The sequence below is a fragment of the Mobula hypostoma genome, chromosome 2, assembly GCF_963921235.1.
Source record: "Mobula hypostoma chromosome 2, sMobHyp1.1, whole genome shotgun sequence".
Classification (NCBI taxonomy): Eukaryota; Metazoa; Chordata; class Chondrichthyes; order Myliobatiformes; family Myliobatidae; genus Mobula; species Mobula hypostoma.
The window spans coordinates 241,556,775-241,580,866 of record NC_086098.1 but is presented as its reverse complement, the minus strand read 5'-3'; the positions used below and the strand labels follow the sequence as shown (position 1 = coordinate 241,580,866).

Here is a 24,092-nt window from a genome sequence, read left to right as displayed (position 1 = left end):
TGGACTTTAACCACCCTCCACATGTCTGATGTGGACTTGCCAGAGAAAAGGTGTTCCCAATTGATGCTTCTTAGTTCCTGCCTAATGCCCTCACAATTTAAAACTCCACTGCAAGGACCAATCCTATCCTGATCTATAGCTACCCTGAAAGATAAGGAGTTGTTGTCACTGTTCCCTAACTGGTCACCCACTGAAAGGTCAGTTAGCTGGCTAGGCTCATTTCCCTCCTCTCAATGGACTGTCCACATATTGATTCAATAAATCCTCCTGGATACAGAAAAGGTTTGGTCCCATCTAAACCCTGAGACTCACCGGGAACCGGGTCCCACATCCCTGAAACTCACCGGCTCCCGGTTTCCAAATCCCTGTAAATTACCGGGTCCAGATTCCCATGTAACTCATCTGGTCTCCGGTTCCCTGGAGATTTTATTATAATGCCGGGTAAAATCTAAAAACAAAAATAAACTTGAGCTACGCCGTGGTGTTAATAGGGAGTGAAGTCTACTGATTTAGTGCGGCGGCCGGATGTACTGAATTACCGGAGTTTTCAATTGGAAAGAGCTGTCAGTCGGGTCAAACGGCAGACACACTCTGTAATGTTGTAAGTCTTATTTGTAACTACAGAAATGACAGAACTCAAAATGCAAAGTATGCAATGCAAAATGCTTTCTCTCTTTTGTTTTGTAATATGTAATTGCACATAAATAAATCTACATTTTCAAGAAGAAAGTGTCGAAGTCCCACACTTTTTTAAAGAGCTACAATGGGTCTTCGGAGAATGGGGAGTGGGGACGGCTGGAGAACTGACCCGAGGGCGGAACAATTCCTCCTCACTCCACCAGCGCGTAGCAGTCATCTTGGTTGCCCCAATATTACCGGTCGGGTGCTACTGTCTTGGTCTCGATGTCAACACCTCCAATTCGTGATCCGCTGCTGTCAGATCGTTTTCGCCACTTTTGGGCCCAGTACGTTTTTGAGTCGGGACGCAGCGAGATTGCCTTGCGCCGCTGGATTTGCGGGACTGTGCGGAGCCTCGGCGAGTGAGCCGTGTCCCGGAATAGGGCCGGATGACGGTGAGGTAACCCTACGGCTTGCAAGGGTTGGCGGGCCCCCCTGCGACGCGGGGGCCATCTCGGTGCGCCTGCGAGAAGGAAAGGCCAAGGACCCCATGGCTGCCTTTATACTCCGGACAGATCTGCGGAGACTCTCGTACGCCCTACTGATCGGAAGCCGGTTTGGAATGGCGTCACTTGGGGGTCCCGACAAGCGGGAACTTCCAGCACGGGGCGAGTACGCAGCGTGCCCGTGGGGAGTGGGGGCTTGGCGGGAGCCGAGGTGGCCCGAGGGCTCCTTGTGATCAAGGTCCATTGCTGGGCCGTTTGGTAGTCCCACAGAGGGAGCGATGGCACGGTGGCCATGGTGATTCTGTGCGATTTGTCCAACATTTGGAATTGCTAAGAAGGGCGCCCAGTTCGCTGACAAGTCTGCAGCCGAAGCTTGGGAGTGCGCTTCGGATCTCCCGTTGACTGGATCGCGGGAAGATCCCTCATTCGGAGCGATGTTTGGACTAGAGGCAAGCAGGGGCCTCCACGATTTCTTGTATGACGGGTCACTTGGGGATTTATTGGGGGGAGGGTACAAGGGTGTGTTATCTCCCGGGACGACCGCAGCAGGATTGGGGGAAGCTCTAGATGATTTCTTGCGGACGGGGTCGGGAGTACTTTTAACGCGATAAGTTTTGGAAGTTTTTTTCTTCGGAGGTCGGGCTGTCTTATTGTGGTTAATTTTCCTCTTCCCGAATTCCGTGGTGGCTTCGCTGGAGGTGGGGCGGTGCTGCTTGTGTTTGAACGGCCCCTTGCTTGTCTTGGCAGTCGCGCCGGGCTTGGGGCTGCTGGCGGTGGACGTGGAGAGAGGTCGCCAGCTTTCGGTCAGAGTTGCGGCGCTGAGGGGCAAAGGCTGACTGGCGGGGGGGTACAGGGCGTGAAGGCGATGAGGGCGAGGCGCTCGCCCACCCACCCGCGTCACCTCGACAGCGACTTGCGGGTGGAGTGGGGCCACCGCCGTGACTACCTCCCGGTGGTGAGCACGTGGCTCTTGCGTCTTGTCCGGGACGAGTAGAACAACTTCGTCCGTGACAATTGGTGGGCGTGTAACCTGAAGGAGAATCTGTTCTGGGGGAGGCGACACACCCAAAGGAGCCACTGGATTGGGACCGCCGGAAGGGGTTGAAGATAAGCCGATGGGTCTCCTATGGACCCGGCTTTGGTGAAGGCGTGGGACCAGCCTCCTGATGGGAATGTCTAGAGAGGGGGCATTTAAAGAACTCGGGGCCACGTTTTCCATCGGAATTGGGTTTAAAAACCTCCTGGTGGGGGGAGTTGTCACGGGATTAGGAGGTATTCTCTCCGTTGGGGCCGTGATGGCAGACTCCTCAAAAGGCGCTCTATCCCAGCGGGCACTGGGAGTGGGGTGGCGCAGGGCCGAAGATCTGTCCATGGGGGTTTTCAGGTAATGCACATGATGGATCCGCCGTGTGTTAGAGATTTGAGACGGCTCATCTATTAAGAGGATGGAAGTACGAGTACTGGGGGCAACCAGTCTGGGGCCCAGCGAAGGGCTGGAAAATCTTTTCATGGAATTTTGGGAATTTGACGGTCTGTTTTGGGGGGCCTTTTGAGGGAAGCTGAAATGCAGTCGCGGGACTTGCCTTCCCACAGAAGACGCCTGAGGGCGGTTGTTTGGTCTGGCTACCGACAGTGCATCCATGGCGCTGGATGGATTGGGGTTGTGGGAACGCTTCTTTGCAGAAGCGGGTGGAGTGAACTTATAGAAGAGTTCTGAAAACCGCCCTTTCCCAGGGGGCCGGGGATTGAGGCGGTGGGGAAGCTTAGGAGACATTTCTTTAGAGTTAGGTGGACTTTTCACTAAAGAGGGTCTCTCGTTTTCAGTAAGAGAAGGGTTGAGATTTTGGGAATTGTTTTTATACCTTCTATTGGAATGTTCCATATTCCCAGTGGAATATGGATTGAGTCTCCGGGAAGATTCTGAAGATCTTAAAATCCCAGAGGAAGATGGGTTGAGATTAAAAGGACGATGTAATGGTCTTCTATTCCCAGAGGAAGATGATCTGAGGCCTTGGGAAGGGTTTAAAGATTTTCTGCTCCCAGCAGAAAACAGTCTGGAGGAAGGACGAGAAGATTGGATATCAGGGAAAGGTGGATTGAACCTTTGGGAAGGGTTTGAATATTGTAAATTCTCCCGGGAAGGTGGATTAAAACTGCGGGAAGGGTTTGAAGTCCTTCTGTTCCCTGGGGAAGATGGTCTGAAACTTCGGGAATGGCTTGAAGATCTTACATTTCCAAGAGACGGAGAACTGAGTCTGTGGAAAGGGTGTGAAGTCGGTACCTTCTCCGGGAAAGGTGGGTTGAGACTATGGGAAGGGTTTGAAAGCCTTACGTTCTCGGGAGAAGGTGGATTCAAACGGAGGGAAGGATTTGAGAACTGTACGTTCTCGGGGGGAGGCGATCTGAGACTGTGAGAAGGATTTGAGGACTGAACGTCCTCAGGAGGGGGAATGACACGCCTCCCATTTCTAGGGGGCTGTGTAGCGCGAACGCGCTGATCAAGGGAGTCTGCTCCTCCTGCTGAAACAGCCCGAGGCTCTTCCTTGAGCAGAATTCCGGAGTTCAGGAATGGCTTTCTATTTCCTGTTCCCGGCGGATAAACACCACCGCTGGGTTTCGTAGCGCGGGAACTGGCCAGTTGTCTTTTCAAGGGAGTGCTCCTGGACGCCCCTTGGGAACCTCTTCGAGGTTTCCCGTTCCCTGACAGATCTCGATCTGGGATGTTGGGAGGCGACCCATCTCTCCCACTCAGGAAAGAATCGGCAGGTTGGTTTTGGCGGGAGCGGTGGGCCGGAGGAAAGGGAGCATCCAAACGTGCGTTATGCTTGCGGGGACTGGGAGGGCGAGTCAGTAGAGACCTCTTGCGAATGGGCGATTCTGGGCCATTTTTCTGGGAATACATTGAGTCGTGTCCAATTACATGGGCACTGGACCGAAGTGTATGCTGAGGGTTTCTGGTTGCTGGCGCATTTTTGAATGGTGGGGGTTTAACAGGACGGAAAGGCGTTCTGTTAACTGGTATTCCCTGAGCGGGAACGGACACACTGGCCGTGGGTCTGCCGTTCCCAAGGAAAGAGAGCGACGGGCCTTTAAGGATGTGAGGTTTCGGGGTCGTGGAAAGGGATGATGTCCGCGCTGTGGAATGCGCGGAAGCCCCCTGATCCGACCGGGCGTGCGAAAGACTCACAGAAGCCCTTTTGGGAGAACTGCGGGAAACCTCGGAAGGTCCCTTGGAAGACACCGCGCGTACGGGCGGACGAATGAAAGAAGAGGCAGGCCCTTGTTGCCCGCGGGCGTTCAACGGGAGGTCGTGGAGTGGCCCCCAGTGCCTCTCCGTGGAGGAGATCGGAAGCGGACTGTGCTTTACCCCTGGAGAGCTGACTTTCACGGATGGTTTTGGGGTTCGTCTGCTGCGAGCGTCGTCTGGTGGCGGGCTGCCGCGAGAAAGCGGGGACCTCCTGTATCTTGTCGCACTCCCGTCTCTCGGCTGGACGGCATCAACGTGGCTCACCGCATTTCCAAGTACGCTGGTGTGGCCTGCAGAGTGACTCCCCCCCGGAATCATTCCCTCTTCCTCCCTCTGTTGTTTCAGCGGGGGCCACGCCGCCGTTCGTTTCGCCTCCTGCGCCCCTTCCTTCGGAGCCGGGGGCCGTGCGCGGCGGTCGGAGCTCAGGTACGTCTGCGCTCCATCCTCTCTCTCTGCCCGTCCGCCGGTGACGACGGCTTCGGGAAACAAGATAACTTCTTCCAGCGCTTCGTCCGCCTTACCGGTAGGCTCCGATCTGAGCTGCGGGCGCTGCGGCTCCGCTGCCGCCTTCTGCCCAGCCCTACTCCGGTAGGGAGTCGGAGCGGGTCCGCGGCCGGGCTCCTGGGGAGCCTCGGCGTCCGCGAACTTCGAGAGCGCTACATTCAAGCGCTCGATGGCAGCTTCCAGGTTCCTCACGTCGTTCTTGGTGGGGCTTCGCCTGGAGAACTGTTCGTTCAGATTCTTCATAAGCTTCTCGAGTGAAGCCATGTCCGACTCGTTTGAAGAGTCAGCGGTCTCCTCAATTCTCACCACTTCATGTCGCTTCCCTTCGGGTGGCGAGGTGGTAGATACGAATTCGATCATCGCAAGTTCATCGTCCACATTCTGCGGTTCGTCTTCCTGCATGAGCAAGCTCCTGCTCAGGATTCCTTTCCGCTTTGCCATGGTTAACCCATTCCCCGGGCGTTGTTTGGGCGGCTCGGCTGTCCCGCTGTCGGACTGGACCTCGGCGGCGGAGTGTGACACGTGCTTCCAGGATCCTCCTGAAGGGTCTGGGGAGCCATGTTTTCGAGGTCTTTTTGACGGGGTAGGTGAGCCATGCTGTTGAGGTCCTCTTGTTGGGATGGGAAGGCCATGTTTTGCAAGTCCTCTTGTCGAGGCGGAAGAGCGATGCTCTTGAGGTCCTTTTGAAGGCTTAGGGGAGCTATGCTGTTGAGGTCCTTTTGAATGGATGGCAAAGCCACGCTGATAAGATCCTTTTGAAGGGGTGGGGGAGCGAAGCTGTTGCGGTCCAACTGGAACTGTACTGGAGCCATGCTGTGGAGGTCTTTCTGAAGGGGTGAGGGAGCCACGTTGTTGTGCTCCATTTGAAATGGTAGGGAAGCCATGCTGTTGAGGTCCTTCAGAAGCGGTAGGAGAGCCATGTTGTTGAGGTCCTACCGAATGGGTAGGAGAGCCATGTTGTTGAGGTCCTCTGGAGGTGACGGGAGAGCTGTGCCTCTGAGGTGCTTTGGACGAGATAGGAAAGACATGATTATGTAACTCTGTGGATGAGGGGGAAAGATCATACCCTTTGGAGGGAGTGGAAAAATCACTTTTCTCCGTGGTTGGCGTGAAGGGGCTGACTGTCTGGAAGTCCGCAGTCGGTGTGGTCGAGGTGGTGGCGTTGCCACTGTGAGTTTCGGTAGTTGAAACGGAATCTTCCGTCTGTATCTCTGTGACTGATGTCGACGAACTGTCCTTCAGATAATCTGGTGTCGATGTGGGTTTGCTCACCTCGGACGCCATGGTAGTTGAGGTGAAGACATTCGGCTGAGATACGGTTATCTCCTCTGTCTGAGGCTCCGTGCCAGCCTCTGCCGTGGGTGACAGTTCAGGGCTCCTCTGGGTCAGGTCAGTCTCGAAGACTTCCTGTCTAATTGTTCCCTTATCTCTGCCCTCAGCTTCCTCCTGGCTGGGAGCTTCATGAGAGGGCCCAGCGAAAGGGAAAAACATTGTTTTAACCAGGGTTTCAAATGCGGAGGAAAAGTTTGTTTGCTGGTTGGAAGTATTTTGGGATGACCTGGTTGTATTCGTCATCTGGTAATGGTCACCCATAGAGAGCCCATGGGAGTAATCTGCTTCAGTGGTCGTTACTCCCACCTGACTGCTGTGATCTCCCATCCCCGATTCCGCCCTCTTCTCTTTCCTCCGGAGTATTTTCTCACAAGTTGATTCGAGCTCCTTTCTTGCATCCTCCGTCCCTTCGCCTGTCCTGTGCGCTTTGAAATTTAAGTACCTATCGAACAGCTGGTGGAACAGCTGCAGCTGCCGCTCTGCGTAGCCGATACCCTTCTGGGGGTGCGCCACATGCACTGCATCGGGAGGTCCCTTGGAGGACTGGCCTGGCTGCTGAGGGACCCCTTTTCTCATGCTGCCATTGCTTTGGCTCTGCGCGGGCTGAGCGGCCGCGGGCTGGAAGACTCTTACCTCGTGGTTGGTCTGCTTGCCGACGTCGTCCGCCAGCATCCGTTCCAGCAGCGATGGCATGGACGCATTTTTGGCGTAGACATCGAAGATGATGTCACCCAGCGTTCTGCCGTCGCGGTTCAAGGGGCTTGCTTCTGCTGTAAGTAGAATTTGCTCAGATTCAGTTCGGGGTTCCCGACCAAAACCAACTCACCGTTCTATCTGGTCCACTCAATGCCTTGTCAGAGGGCAGAGTGCTTTCAGCTCCTCGGGGTGAACATTACCAATTGACCGTCTTGGACCAACCTTGTAGATACAACGGCCAGGAAAGCACACCAGCACATCTGCTTCCTCAGAAGGCTAAAGAAATCTGGCAGGCTCCTGTCGGCTTTCAGCAATTTTTACCGACGCACCATGGAAAGCATCCTATTTGGATGCTCCGTGGGTTGGCACGGCAACTGCTCTGCCTGAGACCGCAGGAAACTGCAGAGAGTTGTGGACACAGCTCAGCACAGCACAGAAACCAGCCTCCCCTCCATGGACTGACTCTGTCTTAACTTCTTGCTGCCTCAGTGAAGCAGCTGACATAATTAAAGACCCTGCCCACATACCCACTTCTCCTCTCTTCCATCAGGCAGAAGCCAAAAACCACATACCACCAGGCTCAGGGACAGCTGACACCCAGCTGTTGTCAGAATATTACCTAGTTCCCCAGTAGGATAAGATGGATTCTTGACCTCACTATGTATCTGCACCTTATTCTTTACCTACACTGCACATTTTTGGTAGCTTCTACACTTTATTCGCCCAAGATGAACATAACATAGAATAGTACAGCACAGTACAGGCCCTTCGGCCCACAATGTTGTGCCAACCCTCAAACCCTGCCTCCCATATAAGCCCCCACCTTAAATTCCTCCATATACCTGTCTAGTAGTCTCTTAAACTTCACTAGTGTATCTGCCTCCAGCACTGACTCAGGCAGTGCATTCCACACACCAACCACTCTCTGAGTAAAAAACCTTCCTCTAATATCCCCCTTGAACTTCCCACCCCTTACCTTAAAGCCATGTCCTCTTGTATTGAGCAGTGGTGCCCTGGGGAAGAGGCGCTGGCTATCCACTCTATCTATTCCTCTTATTATCTTGTACACCTCTATCATAGAAACATAGAAACATAGAAAATAGGTGCAGGAGTAGGCCATTCGGCCCTTCGAGCCTGCACCGCCATTTATTATGATCATGGCTGATATCCAACTCAGAACCCAGCCTTCCCTCCATACCCCCTGACCCCTGTAGCCACAAGGGCCCTATCTAACTCCCTCTTAAACATAGCCAATGAACTGGCCTCAACAGTTTGCTGTGGCAGAGAATTCCACAGATTCACCACTCTCTGTGTGAACAAGTTTTTCCTAATCTCGGTCCTAAAAGGCTTCCCCTCTATCCTCAAACTGTGACCCCTCGTTCTGGACCTCCCCAACATCGGGAACAATCTTCCCGCATCTAGCCTGTCCAATCCCTTTAGGATCTTATACGTTTCAATCAGATCCCCCCTCAATCTTCTAAATTCCAACGAGTACAAGCCCAGTTCATCCAGTCTTTCTTCATATGAAAGACCTGCCATCCCAGGAATCAATCTGGTGAACCTTCTTTGTACTCCCTCTATGGCAAAGATGTCTTTCCTCAGATTAGGGGACCAAAACTGCACACAATACTCCAGGTGTGGTCTCACCAAGGCCTTGTACAACTGCAGTAGTACCTCCCTGCTCCTGTACTCGAATCCTCTCGCTATAAATGCCAGCATACCGTTCGCCTTTTTCACCGCCTGCTGTACCTGCATGCCCACTTTCAATGACTGGTGTATAATGACACCCAGGTCTCGTTGCACCTCCCCTTTTCCTAATCGGCCACCATTCAGATAATAATCTGTTTCCTATTTTTGCCACCAAAGTGGATAACTTCACATTTATCCACATTAAATTGCATCTGCCATGAGTTTGCCCACTCACCCAACCTATCCAAGTCACCCTGCATCCTCTTAGCATCCTCCTCACTGCTAACACTGCCACCCAGCTTCGTGTCATCCGCAAACTTGGAGATGCTGCATTTAATTCCCTCATCCAAGTCATTAATATATATTGTAAACAACTGGGGTCCCAGCACTGAGCCTTGCGGTACCCCACTAGTCACCGCCTGCCATTCTGAAAAGGTCCCGTTTATTCCCACTCTTTGCTTCCTGTCTGCTAACCAATTCTCCACCCACACCAATACCTTACCCCCAATACCGTGTGCTTTAAGTTTGCACACTAATCTCCTGTGTGGGACCTTGTCAAAAGCCTTTTGAAAATCCAAATATACCACATCCACTGGTTCTCCCCTATCCACTCTACTAGTTACATCCTCAAAAAATTCTATGAGATTCGTCAGACATGATTTTCCTTTCACAAATCCATGCTGACTTTGTCCGATCATTTCACCGCTTTCCAAATGTGCTGTTATCACATCCTTGATAACTGACTCCAGCAGTTTCCCCACCACCGACGTTAGGCTAACCGGCCTATAATTCCCCGGTTTCTCTCTCCCTCCTTTTTTAAAAAGTGGGGTTACATTAGCCACCCTCCAATCCTCAGGAACTAGTCCAGAATCTAACGAGTTTTGAAAAATTATCACTAATGCTTCCACTATTTCTTGGGCTACTTCCTTAAGCACTCTGGGATGCAGACCATCTGGCCTTGGGGATTTATCTGCCTTCAATCCCTTCAATTTACCTAACACCACTTCCCTACTAACATGTATTTCACTCAGTTCCTCTCATCATGTCTCCTCTCATCCTCCTTCTCTCCAAAGAGTAAAGCCCTAGCTCCCTTAATCTCTGATCATAATGCATACTTTCTAAACCAGGCAGCATCCTGGTAAATCTCCTCTGTACCCTTTCCAATGCTTCCACATCCTTCCTTGTCATGGTTTGGGGGCTTACGTGCCTCAGTGACCTGGAGAGCTACATTGGCTGGATTCGGGGCTTTATGCTTTGGCTCTTGGTAGGGTCACCCATGCCCAACAGGTCAAAGGATAGAGGCTGGACTCAGAGTGGTCCACCAGTCCTCCAGGTTCAGGGCTAACAACCCTGACTGGTCAAGCAAAATTGTTATGCAAACAGCAATGCAGAATCCTTGTATATCTGAGTGTGACGGTATTCCTGAGTCTCCACCCGGGACTTGCATGGCTGACAGTAGTGAAAACCAAGAGGAAGCCACTGACACGATGAAGGAAGCCCTGAACGTCACCAGAGGCGGAAGACCTTCATCGTTGCCCTAAACGCCAGCAGCTTAACGGGCAGTAAGTTGCATTGTTCTAGCTCAATGCATGATCTGATCCATGTGAACAATACACAGGACAGGCTTCTCGGGACATGTGACAATAACAAACTAACTCAGTTTTCCAGGACTGCTATAAAGCAAGCTGGATAAGCTGGCACAATTTTCCCTGGAGCCGAGGAAGCCCAGGGGTAAAAAAAAGAAATCAAATCCTTAGAAAGAAGTGACACTGGATTGGAAGTTGTAGAATCCTTGTGGGAGTTATACTGTATACAGACATCCAAACAGCAGCCAGGATGTGAGGTATAAATTACAATGGGAGATTACAACAGCCTATCCCCCTCAGCAGACATACGTACTGAAAGATGCTGAAAAGGAGCCAGTAACATCATGAAGGATCCCATCCACCCTCCTCATGGACTGTCTGACCCGCTCCCATCAGGGAGGAGACTACACACCGTAACATCCATGCCAGGACCATCAGACTCAAAAACAGTTACTTTCCCCGAACAGCAAGGCTGATCAACATGTCCACCCACCAACCCACCCCTCCACACCCCCCACCACCACTACTTTATCATTTCCTGTCTGTCATCTTATTACAGGCACTCCTACACTTAACAGCACTTTATGTACGTACAATCAATGTATATTAGCTGGCTTGTGTAAGCAGGATGCTGCCTGGCCTGCCGTGTTCACCAGGATTTTTTGTGTGTGTACCTTATATATTTATATTGTGCTTTTTATTATTGTGTTCGTGTTTTTTTTTTGTGCTGCATCAGATCTGCAGTAACAATTATTTTGTTTTCCTTTATACTTGTGTACAGAGAGTGACATTAAACAATCTTGACATCTTGAATCTTGAAAGATACAAAAGTGCTTGTGAAAGGGGCAATGTTACAATAGTCATGGGGAATTCCAAAAAAGGTCAGGTTGATGCTAGGTCCCAAGAGAAGGAATTTGTAGCATGCCTGTGAGATGGCTTTTAGAGCAGGTTGGGCCCACTAGGGGGCAGGCAATCGTGTAATTAACCAGATTTGACTAGGGAGCTTAAGGTAAAGGAGCCTTTAGTAGACAGTGATGATAATATGATAGAACCCATCTTGCATTTTGAGAAGGAGAAATGAAAATTGGATGTATCAGTATTATAGCATACAGACCACTCGTCAGGCGCTCCAGACCAGTTCAGAAGCAGGTGAAAACCTGGCCAGCAGGAGCCATCTCTGCTCTCCAAGACTGCTTTGAGCACACTGACTGGCACATGTTCAGGGAGGCTGCAACCGATGGTGACTCTACCAACTTGGCGGGGTACACGGCATCAGTCACTAGCTACATCAGCAAGTGCGTCGATGACATCACTGTGGCCAAGACCATCACTACTCGCTCTAACCAGAAGCCATGGATGACCGCGGAGGTGCGTGCGCTGCTGAGGACCCGTGACTCCGCCTTCAGAGCAGGCAACAAGGCAGTCCTAACAACAGCGAGGGCCAAACTGTCCAGGGCCATCAGAGCGGCAAAGCGTGCACATGCCCGGCGAATCCACAGCCATTTCCAGGACAGCGGCGACACACGGCGCATGTGGAAGGGCATTCAGGACATCAGCAACTACAAGACAACACCACCTGCCTGTGATGGTGATGCCTCCCTCCCAGATGTGTTGAATACTACGCTCGTTTTGAGGCGGAAAATGACATGGTGGCGAGGAAGACCACCCCTCCTCCAAACGACCAGGTGCTGTGTCTTACCGTGGCCACTGTGAGGAGAACCCTGTGCAGGGTCTACCCACGGAAGGCTGCTGGACCAGACAATATTCCTGGCAGAGTGCTTAGGGGATGTGCAGACCAGCTAGCTGAGATTCTCACTGAAATCTTCAACATCCCCCGAGCAGCGCCGTCGTTCCTACGTGTTTCAAGGCCGCCACCATCGTCCCGGTGCCGAAGAAGTGTCCAGTGTCCTGCCTCAACGACTACCGTCCCGTTGCACTCACATCCATCATCATGAAGTGTTTTGAGAGGCTCGTCATGAGGCACATCAAGACCCTGCTGCCCCCCTCACTGGACCCCCTGCAGTTCGTGTACCGTCCCAACCGTTCAACAGACGACGCCATTGCCATCACCCTCCACCTGGCCCAAACCCACCTGGACAAAAAAGTCATGTATGTTCGAATGCTGTTCATAGACTTCATTTCAGCATTCAACAAAATCATTCCTCAGAAACTGATTGGAAAGCTGAGCCTACCGGGCCTGAACACTTCCCTCTGCAACTGGATCCTAGACTTCCTGACTGGGAGACCTCAGTCAGTCCGGATTGGAAGCAGCATCTCCAACACCATCACACTGAGCACGGGGGCCCCCCAGGGCTGTGTGCTCAGTCCACTGCTGTTCACTCTGCTGACCCACGACTGTGCTACAACACACAGCTCGAACCACAGCATCAAGTTCGCCGATGACACGACCGTGGTGGGTCTCATCAGCAAGAACGATGAGTCAGCATACAGAGAGGAGGTGCAGTGGCTAACGGACTGGTGCAGAGCCAACAACCTGTCTCTGAATGTAAACAAAACAAAAGAGATGGTTGTTGACTTCAGGAGGACAGGGAACGACCACTCCCCGCTGAACATCGATGACTCCTCCGTAGAGATCATTAAGAGCACCAAATTTCTTGCTGTTCACCTGGTGGAGAATCTCACCTGGTCCCTCAACACCAGCTCCACAGCAAAGAAAGCCCACCAGCATCTCTACTTTCTGCAAAGGCTGAGAAAAGACAATCTCCCACCCCCCATCCTCACCACGTTCTACAGAGGTTGTATTGAGAGCATCCTGAGCAGCTGCATCACGGCCTGGTTCGGGAATTGCACCGTCTCGGATCGCAAGACCCTGCAGCGGATAGTGAGGTCAGCTGAAATCATCGGGGTCTCTCTTCCCGCCATTACAGACATTTACACCACACGCTGCATCCGTAAAGCAAACAGCATTATGAAGGACCCCATGCACCCCTCATACAAACTCTTCTCCCTCCTGCCATCTGGCAAAAGGCACCGAAGCATTCGGGCTCTCACGGCCAGACTGTGTAACAGTTTCTTCCCCCAAGCCATCAGACTCCTCAATACCCAGAGCCTGGACTGACACCAACCTACTGCCCTCTACTGTGCCTATTGTCTTGTTTATCATTTATTGTAATGCCTGCACTGTTTTGTGCACTTTATGTAGTCCTGGGTAGGTCTGTAGTCTAGTGTAGTTTTGTGTTGCTTTACGTAGTTCAGTGTAGCTACTGTGTACTGTACCAGCAGTTATGATCGAAATGACAATAACAAGTGACTTGACTTGACTTGACTACAGTGGAGTAAAGGGAATTACAGAAGCACAAGAGAGGAGCTGGCCAAAGTTGATTGGAAGGGGACACAATTAAGGACTTTGACAGAACAGCAATGGCTGGAGTTTCTGGGAGCAACTTGAAAGGTGCAGGATCCATTCATCCCAAAGCAGAAGCAGTATTCTACAGGGAGCGTGCTGACAAAGGAAGCCAAAGACAGCATAAAAGCAAAAGAGAGGGCATACAATGTAACTAAAAATTGTGGGAAGCTAGAGGACTGGGAAGTTTTCAAAAATGTAGAAAGCAAATAAAAATTAATAAAGTGAGAAAAAATGAAATATGAAGGTGCGGTAAGCTAGCTAATAAATAAAAGAGGATACCAGAAGTTTTTTTCCAGATATACTGTACAAAGAGTAAAGGAGAAGCGCGTGTGGATATCAGACTCCTGGAAAATGATGCTATCATGGTAATATTGGGCGATAAAGAAATAGCGGATGAACTTAATAAGTATTTTGCGTCAGTCTCCACTATGGAAGACACCAGCAGTGTGCCAGAAATTCGAGAGTGTCGGGGCGGAAGTGAGTGTAGATGATGTTACTGAGGAGAAGGTGCCTGGGAACTGGAAGAGATAGCCTACACCCCAGGGTTCTTGAAAGAGACGGCTGAAGAGATTGTGGAGGCATTAGTAGTGGTCTTTCAAGAATCATTAGTTCCTGGAATAGTTCTGGAGGACTGGAAAATTGCAAATGTCACCCCACTCTTTACGAAAGGAAGAAGGCAAAAGACAGAGGAGATTGTAGGCCAGTTAGCCTCATTTCAATAGTTGGTAAGATGTTAGAGTCTATTATTAATTATGAGGATTCAGGGCACTTATGAAAACCATGTTGACTTTGGCCTATTTTATCATGTGCTCATAAGGGATAATTTTGCCTGACAAACCTGTTGGAACTCTTTGAGGAAATAACGACAGCATAGACAAAGGAGAGTCAGTGGATCTTGTGTACTTGAATTTTCTGAAGGCCTTTGACAAGATCTGGCCATGAGGCTGCTAAACACGATAAGAGCCCATGGTATTGCAGGAAAGATACCAGCATGGATAGAAGACTGGCTGATTTGCAGGAGGCAAAGAGTTGGGATAAGGGCCTATTCTGGTTGGCTGCCGGTGACAAGCAATGTTCCTCAGGGGTCAATGTTGGGGCTGCTTCTTTTCACGTTGTATATCAATGATTTGGATGAAGGAATTGATGGCATAGTGGCCAAGTATGCAGATGATATGAAGATAGGTGGAGGGGCAGTCAGTATGTAGGAAGCAGGGAGTTTGCAGAAGGAGTTGGACAGATTAGGAGAATGCGCAAAGAAGTGGTAGATGAAATACGATGTATGGAAGTGTGTGCTCATGCACTTTGGTAAAACAATTAGAGGTTTTGACTGATTTCTAAACGGAGAAAAATCACTATGAGAGGTACAAAGGGACTTGGGAGTTCTAGTGCAGGATTCCCTAAAGGATAACTTGCAGGAAAACAAATGCAATGTTAGCATTCATTTTGCGAGGACTAGAATATAAAAGCAAGGATTTAACGCTGAGACTTAATAAGGCATTCGTCAGGTCACACTTAGACCATTGAAAGCAGTTTTCAGCCCCTTATCTATGGAAGGATATGCTCACATTGGAGAGGGTCCGGATGAGGTCCATGGGAAGGATCCCAGAAGAGAAGAGTTAATGTATGAGGAGTGTTTGATGGCTCCGGGCCTGTACTCACTGGAGTTTAGACGAATGAGGGGAGATTCAATTGAAATCTATAGAATATTGAAAGGCCTAGGTAGAGTGGATGTGGAGAGGATGTTTCCAATAGTGGGAGAATCTCAGACCAGAGGGCACAGCCTCAGACTAGAGGGACGTCCATTGAGACAGGGATGAGGAGCTGAGGGTGGCGAGTGACTGTGGAATTCATTGCTACAGACAATTTTGGAGGCCAAGTCATTGGGTGTATTTAAAGTGGAGGTTGATAGTTTCTTGATTAGTGGAAGATTATAGGGAGAAGGATTATAAGTCAGTTATGAAACAGTAGAGAGACTTGTTGGCCTAATTTTGCTCCAATGTCTTATGGTCTTATACACGTTATGCTGCCTCAGTAAATTAGCTAACGTAACCAAACGTTCTCTCTTCTCCCCTCTCCCATCAGGCAGAAGATACTAAAGCCTGATAGCAGGAGCCAGCAGGCTCAAGGACAGCTTCTACCCCGCTGTTATCAGACCAATGAACTGCTCCTGAGTATGATAAGGTGGTCTGGAGCACACGAGTGTGGGTTCCTTAAGGTTGTTATAGCCAGGGTGGCAATTGAGACGAGCTCCCACCACCTTGTGCATGTTCCCACTGACGTGCACCTCAAACAGCCTCTGGCAACCAGGTCCCGCTCCCGGCCTTCACCTGTGGCTTAGCCACTAAGCCGGGCAGCATCGTTTCTACTGACAGGAGAAGGAACAAAGTCTGATTACTAGTGCCTTAAAACCAGTCACTTTGGGCAGATGGGCTGCTGTTGGCAGTTCATCTAGGGGAGGGAAAACTCTGACTCAAACCTCAGCTGCCTTGTGGCTATCCCTACTCACGGGGAAGGCTTTGGGAGTAAAGCCCAAGGAAACGCCTGGAGCTGGAATCCCCAAGACAGTCGTATGCTGAGTTCAATGTTCCCTGGCAACCCCTGCAATGCTGCTAGTGCAAAAGTGTATCAGTCCCTGCCATTCCTTTGGATTCATCAGCTGCATGGTGATGGGGAGCCTACTAGATGGGCAACAGCTTGCTCTCCATATCATTCCGCCTTAGTTTGCACATCACGTAGACATCTAGAACGCAACAACCATGGCCAACCTCAGCCGACAGAGTGCCTAAAATGACCTCAGTATCTACCTTGTCCTGACCTTGCCCCCTTCTTGTCTACCTTCACTGTACTTACCCCGTAACTGTAACACTGTGTCCTGTTATTATTGTTCCTTGTTCTACCTCAAGGCACTGGAGTGATGAAACAATCTGTACGGCCAGCATGCAAAAGTAAGTTTTTCTTCCACTGTACCTCAGTACTTGTGACAATAATAATGTATATTTTCTTACCATTGTCCTTGAGCGAACTTTGGGGTGCGTGGCTCCACACCACAGCTTCAAAGAGTGTCTGTGGGAAAGAAAAATGAACAGAAATAACTTGAATACTGATAAAATACAGGCATGCAGAAGTGAAACAGATCAGCTGGTTGAGCGGTGTCACAACAACCGTGCGCTCAGTGTCAGTAGGACCAAGGAACTTATTGTCAACTTCAGGAAGGGAAAGCCTTCAGAGTTCAAAGTTAAAAGTTCAAAACACATTTATTATCAAAGTACGTACAGATTATAAGACCTTGAGATTCATCTCATTACAGGCAGCCACAAAACAAGAAACCCTTTAGTTGTACTTCTTGCTTTATGAACTGCCAGTAAGCCGTCGTCTGTCTTCAGGAGTGCCATCTTAAACCAGAAGGGGTCAAGGGTGAGCAGTTTCAAGTTTCTAGGCATCAATATCTTTACCCTGGGCCCAACATATTGATGCAATTACAAAGAAGCATCCTGGCAGCCATGTTCTATTAGGAGTTTGAGCAGATCATCAAAGGGTCTAACAAATTTCTACAGGTATACCATGGAGAGTATTCTGACTGATACCAGGCATGGAGGCTCCAATGCACAGGGTCCAGAAAAAGCTGGAGAGGGTTGTAAACTCAGCCAGCTCCATCATGGGCACCATCGAGGACATCTTCAAAAGGCGGCACCCATCATTAAGGACCCCCACCACCCAGGACACGCCCTCTTCTCATTACTATCATGAGGGAGGAGGTACAGGAGCCTGAAGACACACACTCAACAATTCAGGAACAGCTTCCTCCCCTCTGCCATCAGATTTCGAAATGGACAATGATCAGTACCTCACTAATTTGCTCTCTTTTTATAACCATATAACAATTACAGCACGGAAACAGGCCATCTCAGCCCTTCTAGTCCATGCTGAACGCTTACTCTCACCTAGTCCCACCGACCTGCACTTAGCCCATAACCCTCCATTCCTTTCCCATCCATATAGCTATCCAATTTTACTTTAAATGACAATATTGAACCTGCCTCTACCACTTCTGTTGGAAGCTCGTTCCACACAGCTACCACTCTCTGAGTAAAGAAGTTCCCCCTCATGTTACCCCTAAACTTTTGCCCCCTAACTCTCAACTCATGTCTTGTTTGAATCTCCCCTACTCTCAATGGAAAAAGCCTATCCACGTCAACTCTATCTATCCCCCTTATAATTTTAAATACCTCTATCAAGTCCCCCCTCAACCTTCTATGCTCCAAAGAATAAAGACCCAACTTGTTCAACCTTTTTCTGTAACTTAGGTGCTGAAATCCAGGTAACATTCTAGTAAATCTTCTCTGTACTCTCTCTATTTTGTTGACATCTTTCCTATAATACAGTGACCAGAACTGTACACAATATTCCAAATTTGGCCTTACCAATGCTTTGTACATTACATCCCAACTCCTATACTCAATGCTCTGATTTATAAAGGCCAGCAAACCAAAAGCTTTCTTCACCACCCTATCCGCATGAGATTCCACCTTCAGGGAACTATGCACCTTTATTCCTAGCTCCCTCTGTTCTACTGCATTCTTCAATGCCCTACCGTTTACCATATATTACCATTGATTAGTCCTACCAAAATGTAGCACCGCACATTTATTAGCATTAAACTCCATCTGCCATCTTTCAGCCCACTCTTCTAACTGGCCTAAATCTCTCTGCAAGCTTTGAAAACCTACTTCATTATCCACAACTCCATCTATCTTAGTATCACCTGCATACTTACTAATCCAATTTACCACCCCATCATCTAGATCATTAATGTATATGACAGACAACATTGGACCCAGTACAGATCCCTGAGGCACACCACTAGACACTGTCCTCCAATCTGACAAACAGTTATCCACCACTACTCTCTGGCGTCTCCCATCCAGCCACTGCTGAATCCATTTTACTACTTCAATATTAATACCTAACGATTGAATCTTCCTAACTAACCTTCCGTGTGGAACTTGGCAAAGGCCTTACTGAAGTCCACATAGACAACATCCACCGTCAACTTTTCTAGTAACCTCTTCAAAAAATTCAATAAGATTTGTCAAACATGACCTTCCATGCACAAATCCATGTTGACTGTTCCTAATCAGACCCTGTCTATCCAGGTGATTATATATACCATCTCTAAGAATACTTTCCATCAATTTACCCACCACTAATGTCAAACTCACAGGCCAGTAATTGCTAGGTTTACCCTTAGAACCCTTTTTAAAAAATGGAACAACATGAGCAATACGCCAATCCTCCAGCACCATCCCCATTTCTAATGACATTTGAAATATTTCTGTCAGAGCCCCTGCTATTTCCACACTAAATTCCTTCAAGGTCCTAGGGAATATCTTGAACAGACCCAGAGACTTATCCACTTTTATATTCCTTAAAAGCACCAGTACTTCCTCTTCTTTAATCATCATAGTTTCCATAACGTTCCTACCTGTTTCCCTTACCTTACACAATTCAATATCCTTCTCCTTAGTGAATACCGAAGAAAAGAAATTGTTCAAAATCTCCCCCATCTCTTTTGGTTCCACACATAGTTGTCCACTCTGATTCTCTAAGGGACCAATTTTATCCCTCACTATCCTTTTGCTATTAATATAACTGTAGAAACCCCTTGGATTTATTTTCACCTTACTTGCCAAAGCAACCTTGTATCTTCTTTTAGCTTTTCTAATTTCTTTCTTAAGATTCTTTTTACATTCTTTATGTTCCTCGAGCACCTCATTTACTCCATGCTGCCTATATTTATTGTAGATCTCTCTCTTTGTCCAAACCAAGTTTCCAATATCCCTTGAAAACCATGGCTCTCTCAAACTTTTAACCTTTCCTTTCAACTTAACAGGAACATAAAGATTCTGTACCCTCAAAATTTCACCTTAAAATGACCTCCATTTCTCTATTACATCCTTCCCATAAAACAGTTTGTCCCAATCGACTCCTTCTAAATCCTTTCACATCTCCTCAAAGTTAGCCTTTCTCCAATCAAAAATCTCAACCCTGGGTCCAGACCTATCCTTCTCCATAATTATATTTTGCACTACTTATTTATTGGTTATATATTTTTGTAACTTAAAGTGATTTTTTAAATGTATTGTACTGTACCACTGCTGCAAAACTACAAATTTCATGACATTTGTCAGTGATAATAAACCAGATTTGAATTCTGAATCTGAAAGTTCATTCATAGCCTTGGGCGCAGGCTTGGAAGATATATTGGCAGGAGCATTGTTGAGGGAGCTGTGTCTCCACGGGATAGAGGGTTGTACAGTTGATCTAGTTTATCTTGTGACAGCTCCTATAGGAGGTAAAACACCACCAACACCTTCCTTCTTTGGAGGGGATGTAGGCATGGGGCTGACCTTCTTTTGGGCATTTCCTACCCCTAGATCAGGACAGAATCAGAAACGGGTGCATCAGGGTCTAGTATGGCAACTCAAATGCGCAGCAACATAAGATGCCGCAGAGTGTCATAGACTCAGCACAAAGCATCACAGGCACATCCCTCCCCACCATCTGTAGTATCTACGGCACTGTCTCAAAATGACAGCATTTTTCCGCAAAGATCCCCATCATCCGGGCTATGCCATTTTCTTGTAGCTACCCATTGGGCAGGAGCTACAGAAGCCTGAAGTCCCATGAACAGGTTCATGAACAGATGCTTTCCTTCAACCATTCGGTTCATAAGCCAACTGGCACAACCCTGGTCACTACCCCAGTACAGCAATGCTTTTGGACCACTTTGCACTACAATGTTTTATCTTTGTTCTAATGATTATCTTTGTTCAAGAGCAGGGAGGTCATGCTGCAACTATACAGGGTACTGGTGAGGCCACATCTGGAGTACTGTGTGCAGTTCTGGTCTCCATACTTGAGGAAGGATATACTGGCTTTGGAGGCAGTGCAGAGGAGGTTCACCAGGTTGATTCCAGAGTTGAAGGGGTTAACTTATGAGGAGAGATTGAGTCGCCTGGGACTATACTCTCTGGAATTCAGAAGAATGAGAGGGGATCTTATAGAAACATAAGAAAATTTTGAAAGGGATAAATAAGATAGAAGTAGGAAAGTTGTTTCCATTGGTAGGTGAGACTAGAACTAGGGGACATTGCCTCAAGATTCAGGGGAGAAGATTTAGGACAGCGATGAGGAGAAACTATTTTTCCCAGGGAATGGTGAATCTGTGGAATTCTCTGCCCAGGGAAGCAGTTGAGGCTTCTTCACTATATATATTTAAGATACAGTGAGATAGATTTTTACATTGTAGAGGAATTAAAGGTTATGGGGAAAAGGCAGGTAGATGGAGCTGAGTTTACGGACAGATCAGCCATGATCTTATTGAATGGTGGGGCAGGCTCGATAGGCCGGATGGCCTACTCCTGCTCCTATTTCTTATGTTCTAATTGCGTTTCTTGCAAAAATTGTGCACAATTGTTGTACAAAATTGTACAGATCAGTTGTGTATAATCTTGGCACCATGGTGGAGTAGTGGGTACTACAGAGGTGTAGCCGTTAGCATGATGCTATCACAGCACAGGGGGCAGAGTTCAGAGTTCAATTCCAGTGACCTCTGTAAGCATGTTAGTACGTTCTCCCCGTGGAACGGGCGGGTTTCCTTCGGGTGCTCCAGTTTCCTCCCACAGTCCAAAGGCCTACTGGTTTGTAGGTTAATTGGTTTTGTAAATTGTCCTGGGATTAGACTTGGGTTAAGTAGGTGGGTTGCTAGTCGGCTTGGCTCGTTGGGCTGGAGGACGATTTCCTACCAGTAGATCCACACTGTGTCTCTAAATAAATAAGTGAATCATTTCATATTTAATTTGTTTTTCTTGTGAGTGCTGCTTATTTGATGCCACGTGCCTGTGATGCTGCTGGAAGTAGGGTTTTCATCGCACCTGTGCACAGAATAACTTGCGCATCTGACCGTAAACTGGGCTTTGAATTTGACGTGTGGTCAGAGTTAACCAGTCTCCAAGGGCACAACTGACATTCGTGGGCACGTTATGATACATGTGAGCGTGCATTAAGGACCCTTGGCTATGCTGATCACCAAGCATAGAACATAGATCGGCATAGCTCCGGCGCAGGCCCTTCGGCCTGCGGTGTCTGTGCTGGCCACGATGCCGAACGAAACTATTCCCACCTGCCTGCACGTGACCCATATCTCTCCATTCCCTTCATGTTCTGACGCCCTCTTAAACACCACTGTTGTATCCGCTTCCTTCACCGTTGCTGGCAGTATCTTCCAGGCATCTGCCAGTCTCCGTGTAAAGATGCCCCCTCTCACCTTAAAGCTGTGCCCTCTGGTTTTCCACACTAACTACTTTTTATTATTCCTACTGTCCCATCAACTCCCCCCGGGTGGGCCTCACTTGGGGAGGGAGGGAGGGTGCTGTGGCCAATTGACTCATTGACCCAGTCTTCTGGGAAGTGCGTGGATACCAGGGCGCTTAGCAGAGGGCTTGCACGGTTGCGAAATGGCTAGTGTAATGCTTAACAGCACCGGTGTTCGGGTTCAAACCCTCCACCAGCCATAAGTAAGCTGACCGTTCTCCTTGTGACTGCATGAGTTTCCCCCGGGTGCTCCAGTTTCCTCCTGCAATCCAAAGCCTTGCCGGTTAGTGAGCGTGAGCATGCTCTGTTGGCACTGGAAGTGTGGCACATCTTCCGACTGTGTTGCTTGTCATTTCACTCGATGTTTCAGTGTACACAAGACCATAAGACATGAGAACGAGGCCATTCAGCCCATCGAGTCTTCTTCACCATTCCATCAGTGCTTATTTATTATCCCTCCAACCCCATTCTCCTTCCTTCTCCCCATAATCTTGACTAATCAAGAATGTATCAATCTCTACTTTAAATATACCCAATGACTTGGCCTCCAGAACCGTCAGTGGCAATGAATTCCACAGATTCACCACCCTCTGTCTGGCAAAAGAAATTCTCTTCGTCTGTTCTTATGGTACATATTTGTATTCTGAGGCTGTGCCCAGTAAATGCCTGGCAGTTTCCTCATTCTCAATGAATGCAGTCTGCTCAGATGGTAGGTGCAGATAGAAGTTGTATTATGCAGTCAAATGTCACATCAAATGTGTAAGGCAACATTTTACACCACCTTTATTAAAAATAAACTTTTACACCTTTACAACAGGAATACTGCAGATGCTGGAAATTCAAGCAACACACATCAAAGTTGCTGGTGAACGCAGCAGGCCAGGCAGCATCTCTAGTAAGAGGTGCAGTCGATGTTTCAGGCCGAGACACCTTTTCTCTTCCTGCTTCCCCTTATACCGCTGACCCCCGTGTGTGTCACGATATTAGAAATTTCAACAGTAACAGATTTTAGTTAGATAATCAAATCGATAGCATGGCGGTCAGGGCAACGCTTTAACAATTTGGGCCATTGGAGTTCGGAGTTGAGTTCAATCTTGGCGTTCTCTCTAGGTGTCCGTACACTCTCCACATGGAATACGTAGGTTTCCTCCGGGGGCTGTTGTCCACCCACAGTCCAAAGATGTACGGCTTGGTAGGTTAAATTCCAACCTCATTCCTAAAAGCATTTATGCTCGACGCTCAACCCAAGGAACTAGCCGGATTTGAACACTTCACATTTCGCGTCTAAATCAGATGTTGATGCCACTACACCACGAGCCGAGGCGCATTAATTAGTCATTGTTAATTGTTCTGTAATTAGGTTAAGGGTTAAATCGGGGTGGTGTGGCTCGACGGGCCGGAAAGGCCGGTTCGGCGCTGTATCTCAAAATAAAATATTAGGCAAAGATGGGAAAATATGTGGAGCTTAGAGAAAGCTCAACCTAATGTAAGTTTGCAGCAATCACAACGGATTGACTGCCTTCAAACTGAATTTGAATTTCAAACATTTCTGTTGAGCCGCCCTCTTGCCCCACCCCCATTTCGCCTCATCCTAAATCTGATATTTTGCAATATTGCCATGCAATTGAAGAAGTAGAATTGCGATGTCATTGAATTTGTACACCTTAATGGTGCGTATATTTTGTGTGTTAACCGAAAAACATGACATTCCACCTCTATGGAAAGAACGTAATAACGGTCGCTTTTGTATACATTCGGAACTCTTAACATAATACAGTAGTACTCCATACTGTGAATATATTTCATAAATATAAAACGCTTCTTATAATAAGACAAAATCGGTATTGAAGTTACATGTGACAAACAAGACGCATGTTTGTCACCTGGAGTTACCCAGGGAATGGAACCTGAGACTCTGGTGGTGTGAGGCATTGGCTCTTACCAGCAACTGCCCTGAACTTCCTACGACTTACCAGACAGACAGATAGCCAAACAAGTAAAGACAGGAACATTTTGTGGGGCTCCTTTCATCTTTACCGGCCCAGGCTTGCGGATCAATTCGGTCCGGGAGGTGGGGCTGGATTTTCACGCCCGCCCCATTGCTTGTCCGTTGCCTTGGAAAGGCGTTTGAACGATAACCGTGCACAGGGGGCTCTGGGAAGTGTAGTCTGTTC

The 24,092-nt window shown here is 48.5% G+C and overlaps 1 protein-coding gene across 1 annotated transcript; it reads right to left on the bottom strand.

The window, feature by feature from the left end:
* Positions 1 to 679: 679 nt before the first annotated feature.
* On the bottom strand, positions 680 to 24,012 carry LOC134342992 (proline-rich protein 36-like). The gene is made up of 3 exons (XM_063041765.1): positions 23,892 to 24,012; positions 16,551 to 16,608; positions 680 to 6,977 (listed from the first exon to the last, which is right to left on the bottom strand). The coding sequence occupies exons 1-3, from the start codon at positions 23,928 to 23,930 to the stop codon at positions 937 to 939; spliced, it is 6,138 nt and encodes a 2,045-aa protein (XP_062897835.1). The 5' UTR covers positions 23,931 to 24,012; the 3' UTR covers positions 680 to 936.
* Between the last annotated feature and the right edge of the window lie 80 nt (positions 24,013 to 24,092).